Source organism: Mercenaria mercenaria, unplaced genomic scaffold (assembly GCF_021730395.1).
Source record: "Mercenaria mercenaria strain notata unplaced genomic scaffold, MADL_Memer_1 contig_1942, whole genome shotgun sequence".
NCBI lineage: Eukaryota > Metazoa > Mollusca > Bivalvia > Venerida > Veneridae > Mercenaria > Mercenaria mercenaria.
The window spans coordinates 28,246-38,581 of NW_026459963.1; the positions used below are offsets into that span (position 1 = coordinate 28,246).

Below are 10,336 nucleotides of genomic sequence, written 5' to 3' on the forward strand. Positions count from 1 at the left end.
AAAAAACTTGGCTTCCAGGGGGCATGGTCACTTTTCCTTTTATGTATACCATATTTGTTTAAATTATTGCCCTAAGGTCAAAATTACGAAATATTTGTATCCTAAAATATCCAATATAAAAACCAATGACAAGATGGCATAGTGGTTAAGCTATCTGACTTCCAGGCACTATACCACGAGTTCAAAATCACCTCAGACAATTTGATTTAATTCAATGTAATATTGTTATCGATGTTACTTTTCTTCTACAATATCTGCATAACATATTTCACTTATTCTGATTGTTTTCTCTTGTAGATCCAGGCCCGTAGCCAGAAGCCAGAAGTAAGAAAATAGGGAGGCCCTTTATCGGGGGGGGGGGGGGGGGGGGGCCGGGGACATGCTCCCCCTGGTAAAATGTTTTTCGGGGTGCCATTTAGTGATTTTTTTTTTAATAAAAATAAGAATTTTGAAATAGCCAAAGTATTTGCGATTATTGTCACCCTAAAATGCTCATTTAAAGGCATATGGTCATGTTTGCTTGGTTCTTACATCTTCTGTTTAGTAAATGTATGTTCACTTATAAATTTTTTAGCATGATTGACATGAAACGAAAATTTGAAAGAAGTAACATAGTTTATGCATATACTAATACAATACAGGTATGTAATCACAAATGTACTTAATACATAATGCCAATAATAGGAAGTTCCTGTTGCGTCTTCGCGGCCCGCAAGGCGGAGTCTTATCCTCTTCCTGCTTTTCATCAATGATCTGGTGTCTGAACTACCGAAAGGAGTTAAGGCTGCACTCTACGCTGGTGACCTGGTGTTATGGTGTAAGGAAGAACATGACACAACAGCCTTCAGCTTGGCTGAAGATTGGTGTGTCTCGATCAATACAGAGAAATCGTCCACCATACTATCTACCTGTCGTCAAAGCAGAGGGCGGGAAAAATTAAGATGGGAAAAACTTGACGATGCAAAATACCTTGGAGTGACCTTTGACAAACGGCTAACCTAGAAACCCCACATTAGTCAAGCAGAAGGAGACCCGTAGGAAGCTCGCCATTATGCGCAAACTTGCTGGACAACGTGGAGAGCAAATGAGCAAATACTGAAGAGAGTTTATCAGAGAACAGTGAGACCTCATTTGAGTATAGCTCCACTGCCTGGTCCACTACTACCAAACTAACCAACAGGCTCTAGACAAGGTTCAAAATCATGCGTTGCGGATCATGACAGGTGCTACAAAGGTGCTACAAAGTTTACACCAATATCCTTCATGGAGAAGCTAACAGGTTCATCCGTTGCAAGACCAGAGACATGCAAAGGTCCTGCTTCAAACAGAGAAGTTCAGGTCTTTTCAAGGCCATCCAATGAAAGCCAATTTTGAAGGCTACACCAAAAATCGGCTCAAACGTAGCAGCTTCGTCCACGAGGCAAAGAAACTCAATCGAGAGTTCAAAACTGAGCTGCACATACCAACGACTCCCGTAGGTAGTGAAGACCTTAAAAACCCACTAGCGAATGATCTGTCCTCAGTGACTGTGAGACTTGCTGTTCATTGTCTTGACCGCGGGAGCAAGAGGATGAAGGTATTCGGATGAGCCTCACACTATGATCAATGAAGACTATCCTCCGGAAACATGGACTCATGTTTATACAGATGGATTAGTCACATGCGCCTTCAAAGATGGATAAGCAGTAGTTTTTATTCAACCCATCTGGCAAGAGAGAAACACTACATGCTGCCACAGGGAAACACTGCAGCAATCACCAGGATGAGAGGAAAGCACTCATGAAGGCTGTCTCAATGGTTGAAGACTTGGCAGAAGAAAGCTCATCAGTCGTCTTTTTCACAGATGCACTGTCTGTCATGGAAGCTGTGATCAACAATAAAGCTCCGCAGCTATCCAGGAATATACAGAGCCTGACTATAACCTGCAAAGTAGCACTTCAGTGGATTCCATCCCATTGTGGACTTGCAGACAACAATAAGGCAGACCAACTGGCTAAGATATAGGAGCTCAGTCAGAACAACCAACAACACCTGTGAGCTACAAAGAGAAAGCCACCATCATCAATGCACTATAGAGACCAATGATGGAGGAAAATGCTTTTCATCTCCTTGATCGGTCTGAACAAGTGATGCTGGTACGGCTTCGTTCAGGGCACAACAAGCTCATTGCTCAACATGTACAAGAAATACAGACTGGCACCATCACCAACTTGTCCATGCGGTGAGGAAGATCAGACTATGGAGTATGAGTACTTCAGATATGTAAAAAGCATGACCAGGAGCGAGCTGCAACTTGACCGATAGATACATCTACATCCACATCTACATTGTACGTCAAACTGTCAACATTGACCATGACTTGACGGTGCGCAAGAAAAGACAGCACATTACGAAATAAGAAACATCAAGTAAAATATAATACAGTAAGAAAATAGAAACGGTCAAGGATGTGTTGCAAAAAGTAGAGTAAGAAGATAAAAGCATGAGAAGTGCCTTCTTATACATCCCATCTGAGTGACCAGTCCGGCTTGCGTGGCGCCACCAGGACCCAAGGTCCTGCCGGCAGTGCTCCCTTGTCATTTGAGGTGTATCAGAAAGGCATACTGATCCCTTAGAATGGCTGGGAAGACAACTCTCTCTTGAAAGATGCCAAAGAGGGAGCCTCAGCGACACTGGCTGGAAGTCTGTTCCACATCGGGATGGTCCTAGGGAAGAAACTGTATTTGTAGTAGTCGGTTGATGTAGAGTACTGATGGAACTGGTTTTTATGTGCTGCTCTTGTTCTAGAGGTGACAGGTGTAAGATATGTGGAGGCTGGAATATCCACTAGGTCATGCACGATCTTGTAAAGCATGATGAGCTGTGCGTTTTCTCTCCTTGTCTGGAGGGACTCCCACTGCAAGTGTTGTAGCATATCTGATACACTGCTGGTATTTCGATAGCGATTGGTGACAAATCGCGCTGCTCTGCGTTGAACCATTTCTACCTTATGGATCAGGTCCTTCTGGTATGGACTCCAGATTGAGCAGCAGTAGTCCAGATGCGAGCGTACCATGGCGTTGTAGGCACTTGTCTTGGTGTCTTCTGTTGCTTTGTGCAAATTTCGTCTTAGGAAGCCCAGCATGTTGTTGGCTTTCTTGGTGGTGCGATTAATGTGCTGCCTCCAAGCTAGATGAGATTGTAAATCAAAGCCAAGGTATTTCGTGCTGCTGTTGACACTAAGACCTACACCTTTCAGGTTGTATGTATGGGCTCTGGGAGTCTTTGACCTTGTGACTCTGAGGACACTACACTTCTGTGGGTGGAATTCCATACCCCACTTTTGTTCCCATGCAGCAAGAGAATTCAGGTCTTCTTGTAGTTGTGCTTGGTCTGCTGCTGACTTGATGTGGCGATATAGGATGCAGTTATCGGCAAACAACCGTAGTCTGGATTTGACGCACTCAGAGAGGTCGTTGATAAAAATCAAGAAGAGTAAGGGACCTAAGACAGATCCCTGAGGTACGCCACTGACGACTGGTACTGTGTCCGATGCCTGTCCTTCAACAAGTACCTGTTGGGTCCTCCCTGTGAGGAAAGCCTGAATCCACTTCTGGGTGTTTCCTGTAATGCCATAGTGTTCAACCTTCTTCAGTAAGCGTTGGTGTGGTACTCGATCGAACGCTTTACTAAAGTCCAGGATAATCATATCAGTCTGTGTACGCTTGTCTAGTGCAGAGGCCAACTCATGGTACAACGTCAGTAGTTGTGTTGCGCAACTTCTGCGAGCTCGGAAGCCATGATGGCAATCATGCAGTACTTGGTGATTATCTAGGTGTTTCAAGATGTTGCTTACAAGGACATGTTCTAATAGCTTGCAGCAGAGGCAGGTCAAGGAGACGGGTCTATAATTGGCAGCATCATATCTAGTACCCTTTTTAAAAATAGCTGTGACGTTGGCATGACGCCAGTCATCTGGGACAGAGCCAAACTGTAACGAGGCGTTGAAAATCATGGTCAAGGTAGGGGCAAGTTCCGCAGCACATTCTTTGAGGATACGACCAGGTATCTGGTCTGGACCCGATGCCTTCCGTGGATTGGTGTTGCGTAGCAGCTTTTCAATCCCTTCTGTAGTGACCTTGATTTCTTCCATGGGTGGGTATAGATGTACCATCTAGACTGGGTATGTCTGCCTTGTCCTCATGTGTGAAAACAAACATGTACTGACTGTTCAGTATATCAGTCTTGTCCTTTGGCTCGTTAAAAAGTTTACCCAAATGTTTCAATGGTGAAATGCCAGTGTTGTCCTTTCGAAGCGATTTGATGTAATTCCAGAATCGTTTTTGTTTGGATGGTCTGTTTTCTTCTAGGTCGTCATTTTCTATGATGTTATTAATAGAAGTATGACTGCCTTTCAAGCTTCTGTAGCTCAGCCTTGTGGTTTTTATATTTTCTGATATCTGATTCAGTTTTTGTTTTCTTCATTCTTGTAAAAAGTTTGATCTTTTTTCTTATGGCTGCTCTTACTCTCTTATCAATCCTTGTGGCCTCTGAGGGTCTTGATAGGTATGTGGTCGTGGATTAATTTGGTGACTTGTTTCTTGAAGATTGACCAGAGCGTGTTAATGTCTGTGTCGGTGGATGACATCATGTCTGAGTAGAGACTTCGTAGAGCAGCTTTGATAGCATCATAGTCTGCCTTGTTGTAGGAGAACACCTTCCGATGCTGGAGAGGTTTCCTGTGTGGGCGAAGACTGGACTCAATATACACTGCATCATGGTCTGATATCCCAGGTATGACTTCAACATTGTTTACTAGTGAGCTGTTGTTTGTGAAGAAAAGGTCCAAGATGCTTTCAGATGTCTCTGTTGTTCTTGTTGGTTCAGTTACTATTTGTGTTAGGAAGCAGCCATTTGATATATCAATGAGTTGGTTGCAGAGAGACGATTTTGATGATGTAACACTGCAGTCATCCCAATTTATGTCCCCAAGGTTGAAATCGCCTCCCAGCCAGACGTGTGCTCCTGTTGGAATCCGAGCCAGGCATGAATCCAGCTTAGCAAGGTATTCTGTGTCATCGACATCTGGCGGACGGTAGAAACCTCCAACATACAAGTTACTGGTTCCTGTTACTTTCCGTTGGGCCCATAACATCTCACAGTCGTCACTTTTTAGTTAATAATGCGGTAACCTAAATCCGCCAGAATCTGTGTGGAAGCATTGAGGATCTGCGGAAAACCATAAGTGTCATCGAGACTACTGGTCAGACAGTATAGTCGTGAACGAAGAAGAAGTAGAAGAATTTGACCTGGCGGGATGGGGTTAATCTCTGGCTTATGCAAATAATGGTAATCTCAAAAGCGAGCAAAATAGGTGGTTACAGTATACGTTAGATGGCCAGTAAATAAGAAATTAGGTTGCCGAAGATACTACTTATCCTGCACATTAATGCAGTGGACAGCCGCGAAACCCCGCCCCGCCAGATCGTTTAAAATGCACTAAAATAAGGCTGAATTAAACGTTATGCCCGGTTGAATCCAATTACTTTCAAATTTAAGGCTTTAAACTTCAGCGCAATGTCATTAAGGCGGCTTTGCAATGCGCTAAAAATTCTTTCGCAAGAACATGAACCAACTGGCAGCGACAGTATAAGATGGAATATAAACTAACGAGCGCATAAATTTAACTTGTACGAAAACTGTGCTATAGTATAATTATTTTTGATATTAAAAATGGGAGTAAATAATTTAAACAAAATAAAATAAAATAATAGTGCCTCAGCTCGGTTATGCTTTAAAAGAAATTATTGGTGCTTCAAAATATATCCTTTTATTTTTCATAATCTTGGCAGAAAAACAAGGAGGCACCGGCCTTCCTGTGCCTCAGTGTAGCTACAGGCCTGAGATCTAGTATTAATTTTCTGGAAATGCTGGTGAGAAATACTTTGTCTTCTTATCTAAGGTACTTTTAAATAATCATGTTGTATTCAACATTTTCCATAACGATTATAGACCATAAGGTTTGATCAGATAAGTATGGCAATATTTCAACCGGTAAAATTTGGGGGAACGCAGAACTTGAACCAAAAATACAGATCAGCAGCTAAACGTTTGTCATCACAGCTATCTGCACATGTAACATATCTGCACATGTAACATTTTGAAACATTTTTTACACGCTATTTAGCTTAAGACACCAGGCATTAATTTACGGAAAATATACGGAATACTTAATACTTATGGATAATAGCATGGCATTAAATAAACATTACGGTTTAAACTAATCTAACATTCTTTTCACGTGTTAGGTATGATATGAAACCTGTGCACGTGCGCAGGTATGGTGCGATACCTGTCCACGTGCGCAGGTACGGTATGTAGGTATTCATTTTGGTTATTAACCCGCAGAGAACAATAGAACAGAACAGTTGTGTAAATACAGTTCACCCTCTCCAAATAAATTTGATTCTTTGCATTTGTCTTTTCGCATTTTAAATAAAAGTTTGCCTGATTTCCTTTTGTCACAAAATGAGTCACAGTAATTTCATTAAAACTGTTAAATACATCTCTTGTACCAGTATCATAAATATTCAATGTATTGATATTCTCCACTAACTTGTAAAACAGTTTGTTTGTTCATTTTAAACTATTGGTCATTGGCCAAAGTAAACAGCATTCTACAGATATGGAACTTGGCAGCATTGTTTCTCTCCCTTAGATTTAGAGACAATAAATAACAACGTAAAGCATCTCTAGCCCTGCCCTCTTGTTCCAAACATTGACCCAGTAGATTTAGAGCTGTTTCCCTGTGTCCAAGGTTTGATTCCTGGTCAATGGTTCTGGTAAGGTTGAAAAGTGCTCTTTGTTTTTTTTGTATCCTATGATAGCTGTAGGTCTTGTATTGTAGAAAGTAGAGATAAGGAAGAGAATCTACCACAGCCCAGTACATCCACTTATCATCTCCTCTGAAAGCAAGGTCCTCTTGTGTAGATTTAAACATTTCATATCTAAGTTCACGTGGAACACAATTAATTTCACATGGTAGAAATTTGACACAGACTGCTGTAGTGTACTGTATAGCTTCTTCATTATGATTGTCAGCTGTTGCATGGAACCCTTTTCTGTAAGGTTGACACATGAAATCATGACACCTACAAATTGGTTCAACAATGTTGAGATCATAGTTTGTTTCAATATCTCTGAGAACAACTTCTGTTCTTTGAGAGTCCCCTATACAGTACAACATGGATGCTAGTTTTAGTTTACTAGATGAAACATCAGTGTTCAGACCCAGTGAGATCCAGGTGAGAGCTTCTACTGATATACCATTATACTGTTGAATGTTGAGAGATGCCAGGATAGTTCCCAGAGTGGTACAGAATTGTGGTACAAGAAGGCTGCTAGCTGTTTTGTCCAATCCTTGACATTGATTAAAAATAATGACTAATTTGAAAATATATTTCAGCAATGTTTGTATAGCTTCTTTATAACTACTGTTTGTAATTAAAGTCAGACATCTCTTTATGACCATATCATTTAACTGTGCGGTGCAGTTTAATAAATTCCCTGAAATAAGGGTACTCAAGTTCTCTTTGATCTCAATATCAAACTCAAAGAGCAAATAACTCAACTTCAGCTGGATCCTTGCACCAAGATGATCACATTCCATCTCCAGTAATGCTCTCCCTTCACTGTTTATAACATACTGCAGTACTTCAAGTATGTAACCTTTAGATTCATGAGAAATATGTCCTCTCATCAAGTTGTTTCCAGGTATGATAAAATGTGGACAATATTCATTGAATATACTACTGTTCAAGACAAATAAATACAATGATAGACAAACAAGTAAATTATTTTCTCTCCAGACATTAGAATATGTATTTGCAATACAGTGAAACAGACCTGTTTTACACATGAAACTTGAGATTGTGTCTCCGAAGTATGGCTTGATGAAGGTTTTTAATATCATCTTCATCAAGACGTAACAGCGGATCTGTGTAATATTGAGATTAAACATTAAACACCTTTCTGCTAGAGATGTTGATATTCTCCATTCTAGCTCTTCATTTTCACTGTCCTTCTTTCCAACACCAACAACAAAACATCCTGTACTGCTACAATATCTCTTCATGTCATCTGAAGGCCACTGACCTACACCTTGCTGGTCTAACCATTGCCTAGCTTGTAGAGGCCATGATTTACAGGGGAGGGCACCAACAGTGTCAATATCTATAAACCCAGACTGTCTTTGTCGTGCATATGCTGGACCATGTCTTACTCCTCCCTTCCAAACTTTAGCTCCTACTGCTGATATATGTATATTCTTATGCAATATTCTTCCTGTTCTGTCTCTGACATGTTCTTGATCAAGTACATTGTAAGGAAGAGGAGCATCAGGTCTCAGCAGCTGTAGTAGACAATAACCAGATGATACAGTCTCATCCTGGATCATCAAGTAATTGAGAAAACCAGGTTCCCAATCAGCCCAGTCTTGAATCACATTAATGTCATTATGAGAGACAAGTACATCAATGTCTGACTGTAACCCAAGTGTGGTGGTTCCCTCACACTGACTGCCTAGAAGATATGCTGAAGCATTCCTATCCTGTAGTTGTGATGATATTGTTTGCGTAGATTCCCTCAGCAGCCATTTTCTTCTTCTTTTCTGAACAATCCTCTCATCCACTCCTATATCAGCAAGAACCTCTGACAGTCTCAATGACACATTCTCAGTATAACTAGGTCGTTGAAACATTCTGAGAAAAAAAGAAATAAAGTTTGATTACTTTGTAGATAGATTCGTGTCCCTTATTTGCATGTTTTTATCAGATACTTTAATTTATTCTTATTCTCTATTGTTTATTTCATTAGGCTAAACGTCTGCCATTTTGAAAACAATTGTGAAATTTGATCAAATTTATGTGGTGGTCAGGCTTATAATTCAATGTATTGTCCAGTACTATAATGAAAATGTCCAAAAGATCACATTAATATTTTGCCTGAAATTGAATTAGATTTTGCTTAATATATACTTTTGTTTGATATGAAGCCAGAAAATCTGTAATTTAACTTCTTCAGTGTCTGTGAATTCTAATGTCTATATTAATACTTTTTGGAATGTTTTTTTCACTTCCTCTTTCTGTTTTGACAGAAGAATAACTCTAACAATAAAATAGGTTTTGTGGGAGAATAACTGTCTTTCAAATATGAATTAGAATTAAAGAAATGTGGTTTTTTTTATTAATGTCACTGACCTCCAGATTTTGGCTAAAATATGTATTTTGAAATGGCTTATACAGATATTTATCAATAAGGCAGTTACCTTAACCCTTTAACAGACTTCTTTTCTTGAACTGCATGATTCTGTATCAGATACTTTAATTTATTTTTGTTTTATTTTTTTTTTCATACGGTGGAAAGACTTCCATGTTTAGTATAATTATAATAATTGTGAAATTTGACACAATTTTTTGTTGTTTAGTCAGGCTTATAATTCACTGTGTTGTCTAGTACTAAAATGAAAAGTCCATATTTTTAAAGACTACACTTTTCTTGTATTTCAAAATAAATTTACTTGATAAATACCTTTGTTTAGTATGAAGTCAGTCAAGTTGTAATTAATTTTCCTCAAAGTGTATGATTTCTAGACTGAATGGCTATATTGATAGTTTTATGGAATGTTTTGTTTTTCACTTCCTCTTCCTGTTTTGACTGAAGGATAACTCTAACAATGAAACAGGTTTTGTAAGTCACTTGTTACTTACCTTTGTAGTTGAATGCCTCTGTCTTTCAAATATGAAGAAAGATAAAAAGAAATATAATTTTCTAATACTTTTTTAATTGTTATCTACACCTTAACCCTTTAAAAGATTTCTTCTCTTGAACTGCCTGATGGATCTCTAGCAAACTTGGTCTGTGACATCATTATATGGTCCTCGCCCAGTTCTGTTCAAATGGGAGCACTTGGACCCTTTTAAGGGCCGCTAGTGCTAAAATTAAAAATACATTTTAACAACATTTTCTTATGAACTACTAGATTGATTTTCATCAAACTTGGTCTGTAGCAGCATAATAAGGTCCTCTCAAAATTATTCAACTGCACTCGGCCCAATTTAGGAACTGCTAGAGTAATAAATGGAAATGCCTTTAAATGAGTTCTTCTCCTGAACTGTTTGATGGGTCTTCATCAAACCTTGTCTGAAGCATCATTATAAGGTCTTTACCATGTTTGTTCAATTTTGGGGCACTTGGCCACTTTTAGGGGCCACTAGAACTTAAAATACCTTTAAAGTACTTCTTCTCATGAACTGCTTGATGAATATTCATAAAACTTTGTCAGTAATATCATTTTAAG

At 39.4% G+C, this 10,336-nt stretch overlaps 1 protein-coding gene across 1 annotated transcript; it reads right to left on the reverse strand.

The window, feature by feature from the left end:
• Positions 1–4,837: 4,837 nt before the first annotated feature.
• Positions 4,838–9,680, reverse strand: LOC128552013 (uncharacterized). Its single transcript, XM_053533007.1, has 2 exons — positions 9,568–9,680; positions 4,838–8,738 (listed from the first exon to the last, which is right to left on the reverse strand). The coding sequence occupies exon 2, from the start codon at positions 8,735–8,737 to the stop codon at positions 6,626–6,628; it is 2,112 nt and encodes a 703-aa protein (XP_053388982.1). The 5' UTR covers position 8,738; positions 9,568–9,680; the 3' UTR covers positions 4,838–6,625.
• Positions 9,681–10,336: the final 656 nt, after the last annotated feature.

What these genes read in the sequence shown, in the direction of transcription:
- LOC128552013 (XM_053533007.1), bottom strand. Translation starts at nt 8,737, where the DNA reads ATGTTTCAACGACCTAGTTATACTGAGAATGTGTCATTGAGACTGTCA.